The following is a 19687-nucleotide window of genomic DNA, read 5'->3' on the forward strand; positions in this document are numbered from 1 at the left end:
GGAGACTGTGACGACCCCTTAACTGGGGAGGTCTGGTTTTACTTTAAAAGGGTTCTTTATGTTTTTCTCTACTGGGTAATCCGGCTGCCACCAGGAAATTTAAGGCTTCCCAAACCTTTATAATACAATATATCTATCACTGGGTAGGTAAGTCGAGGGTTTAGGCTTTCTAGGAGCTAATGTGGTCTGAGGGATTATTTCTTTCAGAACTGGCAGACTTGAATAAAAGTAGATTTATTAAAATAATTTGTAAATAATATAGTAGAACGAAGTAACCGGTACTGTGAATAGTTTTAACACTTGCTTTAAGTCTCACATAAGATCTGCTCCCTTTTCTGACAGGGATCTTTCAAGTAACATTGTAACTCATTAACTCAGGGTCATAAATGTTTCTTGTTTCACTGCAGTCTGTCACTCAGACTGTTATTTAACTTTTGTTTCCTTATACATTCAACGCTTCTTCATACACAGAACTTAATCTCTTCTATCACGCACAAGAAGGTCTCTCCTTCAGACCTCAGAACGAACTGCTTTCCTCTCTAACCCCAGAACAAAACTGAAACTTCAACTGTCTTCTTTAACTGTCACCCCTGATAGACATACAAATCCTCCACACAGCATCACTTCCAAAACCCCTCCCCCTCTCTGTCACTCACCAATCACACCACTTGCTTGTTTCCACTACTCTAGACTATCACACAGTCATGCAACCAAACCTTTTAAAGTCACACACACACAGTTAAACATGAAATCATTACAGAGACGATATCTGTTGCCCTGTCGTGGGGCAGGTAAGCCATGCATGTCTGAGAATCCAGTATTGCGCCGATGTATTGTATGCGCTGGACAGGACACAATTGAGACTTTTGATGATTGACTCGGAGGCCCAGATTCCCCAATAGTGCTAGAGTCTCTGTGACATTGGAGACCAGGGCGTTCCTTGCAGGTGCTACCAGAAGCCAATAGTCTATAAACAGATAGCTGGTGATACGGATAGCTGGAGATAGCTGGGACGGATCGTCTACAGCAGGGCGCGACAGCGATGTCGAAGGTCTCAACTTGTGTGGGGATCTCGACCTATGAACCGAGTGGGTCGAGTAGCGATCCCAATCAGAATAGCCCGCTGGAGTCAACCACGGCATGGACAGTGGGTAAGCCTGTAGAGGTACCTCAGCTGTCTTTGATCCCACGACATCAACGGTGGGGGAGGTAGGAAGACTCTGGGGGAGCGGCTGTCGATATCGGCTGTTGATATCGATGGACTGAGTATGCAGACGTGGAGGGTGATGCTGTGTAGACCCAGCTGAGCTCTGAGCAGGAGCAGGAGACAGAGGGGTGAGTGTTTTTTTTACTTGCTTTCAGCTGAGGGGATTCAGCTGAGGATATTGTGTGGGAGAACTGGTCTGGGAGTGTGTGAAAGCGCTTAGAGTTGTTGCAGAGTCCTGGCTGCTTGAGAGAGGGAGAGGAAGGGGCATTGTTTGACTGTGACTGACTGTAATTCAGTATTTAAGAAAGCACCTTGGCAGAGGCATGAGCCTCTGGCACGAGCCAAAGGGTGAGCGAAAGGGCTCTTTGCCTGTGGCTCTTTGCCTAGGGGCTCTGTGAGAAGCCCAAGAAGAGCCAGAAAGCGAAAGCCCTAGGCTCTTTGTCTTCCCCGTAATTTGACTTCGACATGGAGAACCACATAAATCCAAAGGGTTTTAAAAGGGGGATTATATTTACTTATTTTAAAAGAATTATGAAGCCAGAATGCCAGCAGGGGGTTGGGGGCTATCCAGTGTTTTGCACGGAGTGTCACATGTATGACTATCTGCCCACTGGACAGAAGTCTTGGGTGTGTGCTCGGTGCAAGGAGCTCCTGGTTCTCAGGGAACGTGTGTGCTCCCTTGAGGCCAAGGTGGCTGATCTGGAGAAGCAGAGACAGTCAGTTAGGTGCACAGAAAAGACTCTCGGGGACTTGTTAGATACGTCCCACTCTGGATCTGGCAGCCCCGCTGCTGTCAGGGAGCATGAAGGTCCAGGGGAAACAGAGCACCGTGCTGAGGATAAGGGGAATGTGCCCTCAGAAGGGACCTCTTCCCCAGCTGGTGAGCGGGTATCCTTTTGCACCAAGGAACCATCCCTGAGCAGGGTGGGAGGGGGGCTCTTGGTAGTGGGTGATTCAATCCTTAGGCAGGTAGACAGCTGGGTGGCGAACCCGCGTACTGACCGTATGGTGACTTGCCTGCCTGGTGCAAAGGTAGCGGACATTACGCGTGTTTTAGATAGGCTGGTAGATAGTGCTGGGGAGGAGCCAGTGGTCGTGGTGCATGTCGGCACCAACGATGTGGGGAAATGCAGTCGTGAGGTCCTGGAGGAGAAATTTAGGATGCTGGGCAGGAAACTTAGGTCCAGGACCTCCAAGGTAGCCTTCTCAGAAGTGCTACCTGTTCCACGCGCAGGGCCGGAGAGACAGGCAGAGATCAGGAGTCTCAATGCGTGGATGAGACGATGGTGTAGGGGGGAAGGGTTCAGGTTTGTTAGGCACTGGGATACTTTTTGGAACAAGAGGGAGCTGTACAGGCGAGACGGTCTCCACTTGTCCCGAGAAGGAACCAGGCTGCTGGCACTTAAAATCAAAAAGGTGGCAGAGCAGCTTTTAAACTGAATATTGGGGGAAAGCCGACAGGAGATGAAAAGTCTCTGGTTCGGGTTGGCTCATCTCAGAGAGATGAGGGGGTACCTGTTGCTTTTCTACAGGGAGGTGGATTGAAATTGTCCACAGAGGCCATGGCTGGTGACATGGACTGCCGGACAACGACTCGAGATAGCAAGAGGAAGGATGCAGGCTTAACTTGTAAGGGAAATTACAGCTGTTTCTATACAAATGCTAGAAGTGTCCGAGGTAAAATCGGGGAGTTGGAGTGCTTGGTGTCGGAGGGAAAAATAGACATTGTGGGTATTTCTGAAACTTGGTGGGATGAGGAAAATCAGTGGGACACAGTGATTCCCGGTTATATATTATATCGGAAGGATAGGGGGGGAAGGGTTGGAGGTGGGGTAGCTCTGTATGTCAGAGAGGGTATAAAGTCTAGAAAGATTGAGAGGCTAAGTGAATTGGATTCGCTTCTGGAAGTTCTATGGGTTGAAATAGGGGGGCCAAAAGGAAACTTAACACTGGGAGTTTGTTATCGCCCACCAGATCAAAAGATAGAGGAGGATTATAAAATGATGAATGCCTTAAAGATAGCAACTAGACAAAAACACTGTGTAATAATAGGTGATTTTAACTACCCACACATTGATTGGGTCAATATGTGTTCTAGCCGGGAAAAAGAGATTGAGTTTCTAGACACTCTAAATGACTGTGCTATGGAGCAGATGGTCACGGAACCTACCAGGGGAGAGGCGATCCTTGATTTGGTCCTAAGTAACACTCAAGACCTGGTGAGAGATGTAAAAGTGATTGCACCGCTTGGAAACAGTGATCATAATGTTGTTGAGTTCATCATTTGTACAAATAGAGAATTGGCCAAAAAGACTCACACAACCATTTTTAACTTTAAAAGGGGTAATTTCTCTGATATGAGGGGACACGTGGGGAGGAAACTGAAAGGAAAAGTAGAAAGGGTCAAAACAATTGGGGAAGCTTGGGATCTATTTAAAACTACGATCCTAGAAGCTCAAAAAATATATATTCCGCAGGTTAGGAAAGGCACAAACAGGTATAGGAAAAAGCCTGCATGGTTAACAAACAGAGTAATGGAGGCTGTAAAAAGTAAAAAGAATTCCTTTAAGCAGTGGAAAGCTAGTCACAGTGAGGCTGATAAAACGGAACACAGGCTATGGCAAATAAAATGCAAGTCTGAGGTCAGGCAGGCAAAAAGGGAATATGAGGAGCATATAGCAAAAAACGTAAAAACCAACAATAAAACTTTCTTCAAATACATTAGAAACAGGAAACCAGCCAGGGAGGCAGTGGGGCCCTTGGACGACCAAGGGGTAAAAGGAGTATTGAAGGATGATAGGGAAATGGCTGAGAAGCTAAATGCATTTTTTGCCTCCGTCTTCACTGTGGAAGATGAGAAGTGCTTGCCCACTCCAGAACCACTGATTTCAGGAGGGGTGTTGAAAGACCTGAGTCAGATTGAGGTGACGAGAGAGGAGGTCCTAAAACTGATAGACAACTTAAAAACTGAAAAATCACCAGGCCCAGATGGCATACATCCGAGAGTTCTGAAAGAACTCAAATGTGAACTTGTAGATCTCCTGACAAAGATATGTAATCTTTCCTTAAAATCTGCCTCCATTCCTGAGGATTGGAAGGTAGCTAATGTCACTCCCATCTTTAAAAAGGGTTCCAGAGGAGATCCGGGAAATTACAGGCCAGTCAGTCTGACGTCGATACCGGGTAAATTGGTGGAAACCATTATTAAGGAAAGAATTAGTAGGCACATAGATGAACAAAACCTATTGAGGCAGACTCAGCACGGTTTCTGTAAGGGAAGATCTTGTCTCACTAACCTGTTAGTGTTCTTTGAGGGGGTGAACAAACATGTGGACAAGGGGGATCCAATAGATATTATTTACCTTGACTTCCAGAAAGCTTTTGATAAAGTTCCTCATCAAAGGCTCCTAAGTAAGCTCAAAAATCATGGGATAGAAGGACAAGTCCTTTTATGGATCAAAAACTGGCTAGTTCATAGAAAACAGAGAGTGAGTGTAGGTGGGCAATTTTCTCAGTGGAGGGTGGTAAGCAGTGGGGTACCGCAGGGATCAGTACTTGGTCCACTGCTTTTTAACTTGTTCATTAATGATTTGGAGATGGGAGTAAGCAGTGAAGTGGCTAAATTTGCGGATGATACAAAGTTGTTCAGGGTGGTGAAAACCAGTGAGGATTGTGAGGCACTCCAAGGGGATCTGTCAAGGATGGGCGAGTGGGCGTCAACATGGCAAATGGGGTTCAATGTGGCCAAGTGCAAGGTGATGCACATTGGAGCCAAAAATCCTAAATATAAATACACATTGATGGGGTCTGAACTGGCAGAGACTGAGCAAGAGAGAGATCTTGGAGTTGTAGTGGATAACTCACTGAAAATGTCGAGACAGTGTGTGACTGCAATAAAGAAGGCCAATGCTATGCTGGGGATTATTAGGAAGGGTATTGAAAACAGATCAGCCAATATAATAATGCCCCTATATAAATCAATGGTGAGACCTCATTTGGAATACTGTGTGCAGTTCTGGGCACCACACCTTAAAAAGGATATTATAGCTTTGGAAAAAGTGCAGAAAAGGGCAACTCGAATGATAAAAGGGTTGGAACACTTTCCCTATGAGGAAAGGTTAAAGCGCTTAGGGCTCTTTAGCTTGGAGAAAAGACGACTGAGGGGTGACATGATCGAGGTTTATAAGATTATGCATGGGAAAGAGCAGGTAAAGAAAGAGGTACTTTTCTCCCTTTCTCACAATACAAGAACTCGTGGGCACTCCATGAAACTGCAGAGCGGTCGGGTTAGAACGGATAAAAGGAAGTACTTCTTCACCCAAAGAGTGATTAACACATGGAATTCACTGCCACAGGAAGTGGTGGGTGCTACAAGCATGGACGGCTTCAAAAGGGAATTAGATAAGCATATGGAGCAGAGGTCCATCAGTGGCTATTAGCCACAAGGTATAGCTAGGGGCTCTGGGGCAAGTGATGCTCTGTCTTCTTGGTGCTTGGGGGGGGGGTCAACAGTGGGAGGGCTTCTAATGTCCTGGCCCCACTGCTGGACCTCCTGATGGCACTGGTATTTCTGGCCACTGTGTGACACAGAGTGTTGGACTGGATGGGCCTTTGGCCTGATCCAACATTGGCGTCTCTTATGTTCTTATGTTCTTAAATGTAGGAGCAGGACCAGGGTACTTTAATCCATCAGGGAGTTTGGTGGGCAGGGGAGTCCAAAACATGGATGGTCGGTATCGGTGGAGGGACTTGGGGCTCCGATATCGATACTGCCGTTGGAGTGGGAGGCACTATAGGGGCATCACCCAGTGTAGGCACCGCTTGCTTCCCCTTCTTCGCCATCTTAAGGGACTTGGAGGTGCCCTTCTTCACGGACTTATGCTCTGTACTTGCCTTAGCCTTCTTCTTGATTGGCATAGAGGCGGACGATCGTGTCTTCGATGTCAAGGGCTTCGGTATCGGGTGGTTGACATCAGAGGCAGGTCTCGATGCCGGAGCTGTCAATGTAGATGGTCTCTCCTCCATCGCTGAGGCAGGAGCAAGGGCCAATTCAAGCAGCACCACTTTAAGGCGCGCAGCGCGGTTTTTCCTCATTTGGTTAGAGAAGTGAGGACAGTGACAACAGGACTCTGGCTTGTGAGACTCTCCAAGGCAAAAAATGCAGAGGGTATGACGGTCGGGAGGAGCAAGTTTGCTACCACAACATCTGCATCTATTAAAAAATCCCCACTTCTTCTCCATAAGAAGAGAAGTGGAGAAAAACGGTTGGGGGTGGTGGCCTGAAGGCCTGAGGTAAATTTGCCTCAGAAGAAAATAAAGGTGCTTTTTAAAAATTTTTGAAGAACAAATCACTAAAAAAGATAAAATAAAGAACGGAGATAATTCCTAAGAGCTGAGAGCTGCGAGGCAAAAGCGAACTGCAAACCGATCAGACCGACGATGAAAGAGGTCTTTCCAATGCGGCGGTAAGAAAGGAACTGGCGGGATGTCCACGCCCACCCATCTGGGCATGCGTGGTGGGGTTCCTGCACATGCCCGAGAGACTGGGCACGAAAATATGTTAAAAGAGCTTGCTACAGCACCGATTGATCCAGCGCGTGCGCACTAGATCCCATTGGTGTGAAGCACAGAGACCATGTCGAAGATCAGAAAAAGTACAGAAAAAGTACAAGTTCGGGTTCAGATTTTTCAGTTCAGAACTAACTCAGAAAAGGAGGAGGGAAATTTCAGTAATTGGGTAACAGCTTATTAAGCACAATGACAATACATTCTCCTTATCTTTCGTTTCACCCAAGCATGTTCTCAGTGCCATATTACATAAGGTATTAATTTACTAATTAAACAGGCCAATACAAATCTTTCTGGTCAACAGTCTGTCAAGCCTACTTTTGCTAATACTGTCTTCACTAATTGGCTTAAGAAATTATTTTGTTTAGAATCACTACATTTTCAATGTGTATAAAGCAAAAATTTGATACCAGACCAGTTTAACTTCAATATGTTTAATGGAAATGTTGGGGGGAAAGCTCCCCCAACAAAAAAAAGTCTTAGAAGAATCAAGTTGTTTGATATTCCAGTCCCTGAATATTTGAAATATCTGTCAGAAGCTAGTAAAATAATATTATTCCCCCATTAAGAACTCTTGATAAGCCACTTCTTATTTTGAATATTATAATCAGAAATATACAGGTATATTGTTACCTTTCTTCCTTCAAAAATGCATAGTAACATTGATTTTCCTATGATCGAAGAAAAACATATATAATCAAGATGCTACACTTATACTGTTCTTTCACTTTGGAAAAGGCTTCTAATTGCTTGCCTTCTGCAGAATTCATATGTACACATTTTCTCAACGTTGATGAATACTCATATTAACTCACTGCTTTATAAAAGCTCAACAAATAATGATATATCATGGGTTCTACATAAAGTCTTCACTTACCTCAAAGCTCGTAACAGCTAGCTGAGACAAACCATCTACATATGGACCCAATACTTTGTGTTCACGAACTTTGAGGGACTGTCGACTCCTTTGAAACATAAAGAAACAGAAGGCCTAAAATTTACAAGTAAACACAATGCTTCATCAAAAAATTCCATTTGAACTGCAAAGGATCAATTATAATGGTGACATGGTTTACCTAGTCATTCTCCTTCAATAAAGCATGAAACCTTCCTCCAGTTTAAGGAGGCTTGAGGAAGTTTTCACACTTTGCTGATTGGAGTGGCTAGATATACTTCAACTACTTTAAATATTTTTGATATTACAAACTGTTTTCCAGTATTTTTCTTCTGATTACTTTAACCTGTAATTGTCTTTCATGTTCAGAGCCACCAGGCAACACAGTGAAGCAGCTGCAGTATAAACAGGGCAACTGTGTGAACTGATCCCCTGCCCGACACAAGGTTTCTCCACTACTGCAATTTTATAATGTCATCAAGATACCTACATGGATCAAGCTGCCAAAATTCAATGCCATAATAACAGCGAGAGGGAAGTAATGCCCACTGGCCTTCAGCATTACCGCCAGTGCTAAAGCTATTCGAAACTATGTAAGCCTCAATGACTGGCATTTATGGTTGCCATTTTAACTCTCACAAAAAACTCTTTGAAATATGCAAATACACACACACATATACACAAACACACACACACACACATATATATACATAAAAAGGTAAAGGTAAAGGTTCCCTTGCTCGAAAGCCAGTCGAATCCAACTCTAAGGGTTGCGGTGCTCATCTCCGTTTCAAAGCCGAAGAGCCAGCACTGCCCGAAGACATTTCCGTGGTCATGTGGCCGGCATGACTAAACACCAAGGCGCACGGAACGCTGTTACCTTCCCACTGAAGTTTATCTACTTGCAATTTCTTGCTTTCGAACTGCTAGGTTGGCAGGAGCTGGAACTAGAGACAGGAGCTCGCTCCGTCATGCGGCACTCGGGTCTCGAACTGCTGAACTACCGACCTTCCACAGCCTGCAGTTCAGTGTTTTAACACTTGAGCCACCGCAGCTCCATATATATACATACACACACACACATATATATACACACACACACACACACATTTAAACTGAACAACAACAAAACATTTAAACTATATTTCCCAAACCTGTGACTTTAAGTGTGGGTGGGGGATGGGATGCTCTTTAAAAGAGCAAGGGGGAGTGAACACAAGGGATGCTGTGCCTTCTGTGGCCTGCGGCTCTTGCACCTGCATCTTGTTAAGAGTTCTTTTCCTCCACTTGCACTCCAATACCAGCAGAGAGCCCAGATGGGACAGGGGAGGCACTTGGTGGCGGGGGGAGAGGGAGGAGAGGCTTGGGTGGGAGAAGAATTTATTCAGCTTTGCCCTATAAACTGCATTTGTCCTTCTACCTGCACAAAAAGTGGGGCAAAACCTCACTTAAAGATATAACTCTGCCATCACCACAAGGAGTTTGGACCTCACAATATACAACAGCTACTGTACTCATTTCTAACCTGCCATGTTAGAACAGTAACAAAATTACTCACCCTTTAGGGTCCAGTAAATCTCTGACTTTCTCATTATAAATTTCCATATAAGACACTTCAACTTTAAAAGTGTGAGAGTCATTTTCTTCTAAAGTAATTCTCTGAAATAAAGCACAGCAGAGTCGTGGAATCAGACCCAGCTGTTCCGTGTTGCCCATCATTGAGAAGGATTTTCCTGAGCCTAAAAAGGAATAAATATGGGAAAGAAATGTACACCTTTTAAAGCAGAGCTGGAATTTTTGAAGACATTCCCTTAACCTACACTCTCCCAATTTGAATAAAACCCATGTATACACCCTGAGTATTGTGACAGATGATAACTGATCAGCATGCTATTATGAGCAGAAATTATATGGAACAAAGTACACAAACAAATCAGAACAGATAATTTTAAGAAAGCATGCACTGTCAACAATTGCTTTATTCTTTTGACAGTATTAGCAGACATACAAGGTAATAAGTAGCATACAGGGTAAGTTGCCTAAGTCATAATTACAGAATGAGTCATGCAGGTGAGCAGCTATCCATACTCTGACTTTAAAATGGTTTACTTGGTTTACTTGGTGTAAAATGGTTTACAATAATACTGTTGTACAAGCGTATCTTAACTCAGCTTATGGGAAATGTGTACAAAATTCTACCTTTATAGAAAAATCTAAATTAGCAGCATATAAATATATATTTATAGATAGTTTATCTCTTGCACTTCTATGATGCAGACAAGCTCTTGAAATGCCCCTTTGAATGCTAATATAACTAATCTAAATTGCAAATGGGGCTGTCTGCTTCTTTAGCTCTTCCAAACAATTCACAAGATAGAGAACTATGAGAAGTTCTCACTGGGAAAATGAACCATGTACCTCAAACCCTACATGATGGTTTCTGAGCCTGAAAAGTGCTTACAGTTTAACCTATTCACTGATAATTTATTTCATCTCAGCCACATACATAAACAGATCTTCGACCAGAACCTGTACATATTTATTCAGGAGTAATTTAACCCAAGTAAACTGGATTTAGCAACAGCTGACTACAGGTTTTGATTTAGAACATTTCTGCAGGAAAATTCTGGTATTCCCTTATATGAATTTGGCTCAATATATAATTAACCAGTTCTAAAAGTTGATACTGTTAAGCAAATATTTTAACTGTTGACTTATAGATTCAAATTTCAGCCAGTATCCACAATTAGGTAATTTATGAATTGCTACTTCCATATTTCACCTCTCACTCCGCAACAGGTATCACACCTAAGACATACTCACAGAGATTACATATTTTGCATGTGGAAAGTACGCAAAAGCCACAACACTCCAACTCACTTGGTTCTTGGTGCTGAACGTATTGCTCACAATCTAGATTCAGTTTGGAAAGAGACTGTTTTATCTCTAACCTCCAGTCGTGGCTACTTCAAGCCATTCATGCTATGATGTGACAAAGGTAACACTTTGTGTTTAATTACTTTGGAGTGTTGAAACTGTTTCTCACATATTATCAGTAATTCTTAAAACAACCCTGTAAAATAGGTCAGAATGACCCACAATATTGCTGAGAGGAAGAAGAAACTCTGCCTTGGATTGCTTACTGAGTCCATAGAACAGTTGGCATTTGAACCAGCGACTTCCTACTTCATTGCACTACAACAGCCAAGAATATTTTTGGTCTTGTCTATACCACTGATTGAGCTAGCTCAGTCTGGCCTTTATTTCTATGATAAATCAATAAGCCCTGAGATGGATAATGTAAAAAATGAAACCACTTTCTGGAAGCATAAGATACATACATTTCAACATTGCTATCATTAGACATTTATTCTGTTTCACTTACTTTTCTGAAAGATAATAAAACTCTGCCAGACTCTTACAAGATGTGTGGTATTACATTTTTACGATTAACTCAAAATACAAATGCAGTAAGAGCTTTGTTATCCTGTACCTACAGAAAATGTGTATTGCTGGTTAATCAAATATGCCAATTAATAGAGCTTTTCACTGTTTTTCTTTTGTCTTTTGCTTGTTGTTTGTGTATCACTAGCCATATTGTTTGAGGCTGCACAGAGAGGAGGGAGTTCACAAGCACCCCGGGTTCTTCGGTCTTTCCTTTTCAGGCTGAAGATGCTGGTGGAGGGTGGGCTACTTTCCCCATCAAACCATGCTTGCAGCAGGGCTTGGCTAGACTGCTACCACACTGACCCCACCATACTCCAGGCTGTCCTAAAGGGCACCAGGTTTGTACACACACCCTCACTGTGGTGCTCATCTACTGTGGGGGAAATTATGCTTTTGTTGGGGATTAGTTATCCTGTGGTAAAATTATGCTCATTTGTTACTTCAACTTCCAGTTTCAGAACTTTTTTTGAACTGCAGTACTTTGAAATACACATATCTCCACACCTCATTCATTCATTCAGGTAGGTACAAACACACACACACACACACACACAAGAGACTTGTTTATACTATAGGACATTCAGAACGGTTTCAGATGCTGCTAAACTATGAATAAACTCCCATTTTTCTACATGCAGCAAATGCAGTAAGGTTCTAACCTAGGGTTATGGTGGCTGGAGACATTCCACTATTACAACTGATCTCCAGGTGACAAAGATCAGTTCAGCTGGAGAAAATGGCTACCTTGGAAGGTGAACTCTATGGCATTATACCCCACTGAAGTCCCTCCCAAAACCCTGCCCTCCTCAGGCTCCACCCCCAAAATATCCAAGTATTTCCCAACCCAGAAGCCAACCACACAACTTGATTATAATTACTGCACAATTTAAATTAATTGGGAACTCTAACTGTATCTGCTATAATACGGTAACTGTAATGTAATTTATATGCTAATTTATATAACATAATGAAACTATTCCCATCCCTTGCTCACTGAAACTATGTTCTCTCTTCTTGGGCACATATCTTCCTTACAGAAAGAAAAAAATGTAAGACATCAGAATAGTTAAAACTGAGTTCATTCTACTACTGGTGTCTATTATTTCTTCTGCTATTGCCAATAATTTCCACACTTATATTATAATATTAAAACAGAAATGTTACAATTAGTCTAATACCTGTGATGAAAAGGTATAGACTGGAACTGAGGATGTATATATGACATCTGCGCAATGAAATACGTCCTATCCTAGACAAATAATACCACTGGATTAAGGAAGGGAATAACTGAAGAAGGAAGTAGAACACAGAGCGTAACCAACTGGACTCCTGACCTGACCCTCCTTGGAGAGGGAAAGGTATCAGTCTGAGATGCCAGGGTAGCAAGTCTCAAGGGCAGTGAGAATATATATATATATATATATATTTCCCATACTTCATCACAAAAGGTAATACTCTCACCTGTTTGTCCATAGGCAAAAATGCAAGCATTATATCCCTGAAAGGCCTTCTCAAGAATTCCTTCTCCAAGGCACTTGAATACTACTTCTTGACCTATAAAATATATATCGCATTGTTTAAAATTGAAACAAACTCTCGAACTAAGCAAATGCTTTATTTTTGAAATACTTCATTACATACATGGTTTCCCAAAAACATGACTAAGGGCAGCAAGCTGGTCCCAGGGTATGATTGGAAAGTACATGATAGAGCAACTCTGCCGAAGATAAGCAAGGCTAGAATTGGTCAGTTTTGTACAGCTGCCTTGATGACAATAAAGCAGCAGTACAGGAAGAATTTGCCTTGGACAGTTTAAGTTATGCTTAATTTATGGGCCTATAATTTCTAACATATTTAAGTATTCACAAACAATTGCTGCATTACTTGTTACAAACATGATCCAGCCTGCTCATGAGATTAGTTTAATTACTGGGCTCACACGCTCACTCCTCCTCCTTCCTCCCTTCACCCGTGGAACAACTATGAAAGACTTCACAGTTTGAAAGAAGCCACAGTTTATTGCAGTGTCTAAACTGACAACCTTTAACAGCAATCTGTTCTTGTCTACTAATTAGGATTTAACAAACTGGAATTTGTTTGTGACTCCTGTATGTAAAAAAAAAAAAAGGCCTTCATTAAATCATCCAACGTTTACAATGCAGTAAGCAACAGGGATTGGGTCATGGCTCAGTGGTAAGACAGTCTGCTTGCGTACAAGTCCCAGGCTCAGTATCAGGCATCTCTAGCAGAACCAAGAATCAGGTAGTAAGATCTCTACCAGAGACCCTGGAGAGCCACTGGCAGCTAAAGTAGACAATAATGACCTTGTCAGAACAAAGGGCTGACTCAGCATAAGGCAGCTTCATGGGTGTGTTCAACTCTTCTCTCGGCCTAGATTTTTTTAAAAAATTACACAGTGTAATGCACTGCAGAGTAAAACATGTTCTCTTTTCCTCTTTTTAATTGTTGGGTAACATCCAGTTACAAGAACACTTCTTTGTAATTTAAAATTTTACATACTATATTGTCAACACTGGCTGGTTCTCATAAAGGCATTCTTTTGTTACCTCAGATTTTTGCTGTAGCAGTGAAAACTAAACAAAATCCAAAGTAATCTTAATAATGAGTATTTATGCCTCAATTTAAGATAGGATTATTGTGTTTGGATTGGGATAAATTTATAGTCTTTTTGTGCACTGGATGTGTGATGATTCATACCACAACCAAATCAGGTACAATCACAACATTATTTTCCTCACTGTCTCCTAGGAGATGATAGTACTGGGTAATCTCGTTCCACATTTTTTCATGATTATCCCAAGCAACCACACCTTATAATAGTTATCAGCTTATCAGAATCAAGAAAGAAAAAAGACCTGCAACAAGATATATTAATTGTGCTGTTTTAAAAACTGGCTGTTGATCTAAACTAACAACTAATTTTTCCTATTAGTGATGTGATTATAAGATGAATTTATCTCACACACGATTTAAGTGATTGTTTTCTATAAGTAGTGATGAAAGTTGTCTCCTTAGGACTCATTTTAATCATACTGAACCAGTAACAAACATTGTGACTTAGAACAGTTCCAAAGCAACTTATTAGATCAAAGCTTCGTCATTAGGCACAATTAAAAGTTTATTTCTCCCTGTAATTACAATAATGAGTCAGGAGAGTTTGTTTTTATTTGCTATAAACAAGAGAGGGATTGTTTTATTTGTTATTAAGCACAGTTGTAGGGAACACATATATATATCCTAAAAATGTATAGACAGGGTCAAAAATGGCAACTTAGGCACAGTTCAATATACTGGGCTGTATTTTACATTGGACATGTACTTAGATTAATTCACTATAATGCAATTCAAGTTTGGGTATATTAATTACTGCTCTCATACTCAACTGCCAATGGGTGAATAAATGAACAGCTATCAAAATGAATCAAGTTAGACTTTTTTGTTTTGTTAGCAAATTGAAACAAGTACTTCCATATTACTATATATGTAACAGAGATGGGTGCCACTGCTGTGCTGATCAAAAAGTCTGGAGACTGGGTATATGTTTACTGGGAATGTGGGGTAATCCCAGATTTGGTTGGAGGAAAACATTTAAGAAATTACACAACTACAGATGGTTATTCTCCCACCCCCCCCAGTAACTTACAATGAACTCACAAACATTGTATTGACAAACTGCACAAAAATGAAAGGTAGGGATCAGCCACAGTGGGGGAACACAACTGTCTGATTGGGCAGGCAATGGTAAGGAAAATATAAGGATAGCAGACTGGGGAAGGTTAAAAAAATGGGTAATCAGGTGGGCTGGGCAAGAAAACAGGCAATTGGGTTCAGAAGGTTTGGAAACCAGATGAATATGCAACGCAAAAGGAAAGGAAGTAGGAGCCAGGAGGGGGAATGGGATTTCTCCTCCCCCACAAATCCTATGGGTCCCCAGCTTGGAATGCTGTCCCAACAAATTTGTCAAGTAAGAAGTTTCAATAAGTAATTTGATACTTTAACCAGATATTTATGCTACTATAAAGACTTTTCTTCCTATTTTTATTGCTAAGGAAATACAGATACATGATCTATATGGCTTAAGTGTTGTTTCATCTTACACTTACTTTCTTGCATAAAGTTATAATTAATTCAAAGGAAAAGAAGGTAAATATATATCAAGTAGAATATTAAGATGACTCCTACTAGAAGACAAGCTGTGGGTGTCTATGTGCAAGAATGGACAGATGTGTTCCAATCAGCACCACAGGGTACCATGTAGAAACATGTTTATGTCCACTTTACGTGGAAACACTAGGTCTTCTGCCAAGGGCATCACCAAAAGTTAGAATTCAGATTAGAATTCTGAATAAAGCTGTACAATTAAATAAGTGTAACTTGGTTATGTGTGCCATCAGATATATATAGCATACATGTGTACATGTATCAGACATACACACATGCAATGCACACATTCACTGTAAAAATGCTAGTTCCATGTGCAAATAGGCTTCCAAAAGCTCAAAACAGTTTATTTGGGGCTTGATACAATCTTCTGTACCCAGAGATTTATGGAAAATTAAAACACATTCAATGAAGGTACTACTGATAGATGCAAAATTCTAACACGAATCTATATTTTTCACCGCTGGCTGAGGTCATCCAGAGATCTAGGCTAAGTTGTCACTGATATGTGGATGACACTCAGTTCTCTCTCACACTTCCAGATGATCCCAAGGAGGCTGTAGAAACCCTGAACCAGTGCCTGGAGGCCGTTTCAGAGTGGATGCAAGCTAATAAACTGAAGCTTAATACTGACTAGACAGAAGTGCTACTGGTGGGTGGAAGGTCTGACCCTGGATTTTTAGAACAGGTGACAACTTCTTCTTCTTACACTCCCCTTGTTGGAACAGGTTCGTCTTGGACCAAGGCCTACTTCTGAATAACAGGTGAGAGATTAGATTACTGCAATGTGCTCTGCATGGCACTGCCCCTTGAGCAGTGCTGGTAATTCCAATTGGTACTGAATGATGCAGCCAGGATGTTGACTGGAGTGGGATGTAAGGACCATATTATTCCAGTTTTGGCCCATCTGTACTGGTTCCCAATCTGCTTCCAGGCACAACTCAAGATGCTGGTCTTGACCCTCAAAGTCCTATATTTTTTGGGACCAACATACCTAAAGGGCCGTCTGCTCCCTTATGAACCTGTCTGCCCACTACAGTTTATCTTTGGAGGCCCTGCTTTGAGTGCTTCTGCCTTCTGAAATTAGATGGGAAGCAACCTGGGAGAGGGCTCAGGGTGGGTCATCTGTTCCCTTCTGTTGCCATCTTCTGCCAGCAGGTGAAGACTTTTTTTGTCTTGTTTGGTATCTCCTCAGAGATCCCTCCTTCCCAACCAATGTTTTAATTACTGTTTTAAAGTATTTGTATGTATTATAATTAAACTGTTTTAACAATGTGTGTTGATTTTAATAGTTTTAAATGTTATTTTATTATGCATGTTTTAAATTGTTGATCATCTAGATGGCCCCCTTGTGAAGGCAGAAAGGTGGGATATACATTTTGTAAAATAAATAAACGAAGGACTGGCATCTAAAAATTGATGCTGAATTCCCAAACAGTGCCTCCATATGGAAAATTTCAAAAGAAATCCTTGGAAGGGACACTCAATCAAAACAATGACATTTATATCATACAGATCAAGCTGTCAAAAAGAACATGGTGGTATCACTTTTTCCTCAATAGATCTGAAACAATTAACCAGAGAACAAACTGGGGAGGGGAATCAAGCCGCTTGCCAACTTTTATTGCAGGAGAAAGGAGGAGGAGGAGGAGGTGGAGGAAGAGGTTGGGTTTATCCCCCCCCCTTCACTCAAGAGTTTCAGAGCGGCTTACAAACTCCTTCCCCTTCCCCTCCCCACAACAGATACCCTGTGAGGTAGGTGGGGCTGAGAGAGCTCTTTCAAGAACTGCTCTTTCAAGGACAGCTCTTTCAAGAACTATGGCTTGCCCAAGGTCATCCAGCAGCTGCAAGTGAAGGAGTGGGGAATCAAACCTGGTTCTCCCAGATTAGCGTCTGTGCCACTGCACCAAACTGGCTTAACCAATGCACCAAACTGGCTTAGCCACTGCACCAAAGAGGACGGACTGCAGCTGCAACTTGCAAACAGAGGGGAGTGTGCAAGTTCCATGATCTTTTTAAAAGAAGGAGGAATGTTAAACCATACAGTTTTCCCATTTAAACCCCATCCCCATGTTCATTTTCTCAAAAAGGAGTAAACAGCTAGGTACCTGTGCAGCACATATATTTTTAAACACCTCAAACACCATACTCCAATACAAATAATAGGGATAGTGCCCATGTCCAGCCACTGTGAACTTTTGATTTTTGAGTGAGAGGTCAGATTACAGGTCTCCTGCTATCACAGCCAGCTGGCCTTCAGCAGAAGCTTCAGGGCTTGTGGACATTTCCACCACAATCAACCACATTTTAAGGATTAAGAAAGCTACAGCGTCATCCCCATTGGTGGCATGGAATCCAGTACTCTGGAAGTGCTGATAATAAGAGTTCGCCAGTTTTATTAGCCACCACACATCTACACATCAAACAGTAAAAAAGTACACTCAGCAGAATTCATCAGACTGCAAAGATTACATAGTTGGCATGATGAGTGAAACACAAGTGAAGCTGACAGAGCTGTACAGAGGATAATGCTACATCTAATCATACTGACAGCCATGTTAAACGTATTTACAGTGCTGTTGTGTTCTCAAAGCAGAGTCTGGAGAGGTGGTAGAATTAACACTGTTCTGTCAAAGAAGTACTCCAACTCTAGACAGTGTTATGATTATCATATCGATATATGCCACTTAGTCTCAATGATCATCTGGCTATCATAGTAGACATAATAGTGGATATAATAATTCCGTTTATAACAAACAGTTACATTTTGGGTGTCAATGTACTGTGATTTACAAGGAATTACCAGGGGTGGGGGGAGAAAAAATCCTAATAGGATTTAAGAGAACTTCTTGTAGAGGAAAAATGAGATTATATTTACAAATGTATACTGTAATAAAATAACCATAGAGAACTACCTCTCAATGTCTTGTTTTACATGAGGCAAACGTATTTCATACTTATTAACCAGCGTTATCAATATGATATACTTCAAAACTTGGCCAAGATTCAGTTACTGTGCAGCTCAACCAAGCTTGGGGAAATGTTGCTCTAGAATCACTCATCAAACGAAGACATGCTGAGAAAGAAGCCAGTATTTAAACCACATGTGGGGGAGGAAGGAAGCAGAATCTTGGAAATTAGCTAAGCGCACTAAAGATGAAAAATTATACCTGCATATTTTGCAGTGTTTGATTCATCCATAGACCAAAAGCAGTAATCAAAGGCAAATACCTGTATAAGAACATAAACATTAAATTAAGATTTTCCATATGACATCATGACTCATCCTAGTTTGAATAGCAATATCTCTTTTTACAGGTCTGAAAGGGGATTGAAGTAATTTATTTTAGAACTCAGATACTCCCTTTCCCGATAATTTGCAGATTTTTCTTACCTACACCACCACACTAATAACCTTCTAAACAGGTATGGCACTCTTAAAAATGAGCATCAACAGTATTGTAAAAGTTGTACCTTTCCTCCAGCTGCAGTTGTAGAGCTACAGCTGAGTATAGCAAGCTTTTCTAAGGTTGCCAAGTTCCATTATTTAGATCTGAGAAATGACTGCAAAATTATACACCTGCGGAAAACTACTTTCTTACAGATAAAACTTGAACTGAAGGGCATTTTTCATAAAGGGGGGAAACTGGGGGTGAGCGGTGTTGTGGCCAAGATGTTAGGCGCTCCATGAGATCTCATCATTGAGATCTCATCATTGGCCATGAGATGGCCAATGATGTGGTAAATGAAGCTCAGTACAGGTAAATGTGAGGTGATGAACACTAGAACAAAAAAATGTCCAGATTTAAATATATGCTAATGAGATCTGAACTGGCCAAGACTGAGTTGGAAAAATCTCTACAGTATTGTAGCTGATGCTGATTCAGTGTGTGGTAGTGGTGAAAAAGGCAAACTCGATATTGGGGATTATTGGAAAAGAAATGGAAATAAGATGGCCGACATTGCAAGGATATTGCAGAGTTGGAAAAAGTGCAGAAGAGGGCAACCAATATGATTTGGAGCTGGAGCATTTTTCTTATAAGGAAAGGTGTTTCAGTTTAGAAAAAAGACAACTAAGGGAATGACATGATAAAAGTGTATAAAATTCTATGTCTGGTGTTAAGAAATTGATAGAAATAAATTTTCCTTCTTTTATAGTAATAGTCTAGAACTCATAAGCCCTCAATAAAGTTGATGGGGGAATAGATTTAAGACACAAAAAAGTAATTATCTTTAATGATACAAGTAATTACATTGTGGAATTCACTATCAGTTTTAAAGGGGGATTAGATAGATTCATGGAGGTCCATCAGTGGCAACTAGCCATAGAGACGGAAGGGAACATTTACATTCAGAGGCACTGAGCCTCTGAATACTAGTATTAGGAG

General features: G+C 41.4%; 1 protein-coding gene across 1 annotated transcript in view; it reads right to left on the minus strand.

Annotated features, from left to right (window-relative positions):
* The window catches only part of LOC107106243 (kinesin-like protein KIF13A), a gene marked incomplete at its 5' end in the record, with an annotated part of 95537 nt that extends 77007 nt beyond the window's left edge, over nucleotides 1-18530 (minus strand). The window contains 4 exons of the mRNA XM_015406357.1: nucleotides 7653-7740; nucleotides 9229-9409; nucleotides 12579-12671; nucleotides 18470-18530. Coding sequence (XP_015261843.1) covers nucleotides 7653-7740; nucleotides 9229-9409; nucleotides 12579-12671; nucleotides 18470-18530 — 423 coding nt within the window. The remainder of the gene's footprint in view (nucleotides 1-7652; nucleotides 7741-9228; nucleotides 9410-12578; nucleotides 12672-18469) is intronic.
* Nucleotides 18531-19687: the final 1157 nt, after the last annotated feature.

Source organism: Gekko japonicus, unplaced genomic scaffold (assembly GCF_001447785.1).
Source record: "Gekko japonicus isolate JY-2015 unplaced genomic scaffold, Gekko_japonicus_V1.1 scaffold2623, whole genome shotgun sequence".
In the NCBI taxonomy this organism is placed as follows: Eukaryota; Metazoa; Chordata; class Lepidosauria; order Squamata; family Gekkonidae; genus Gekko; species Gekko japonicus.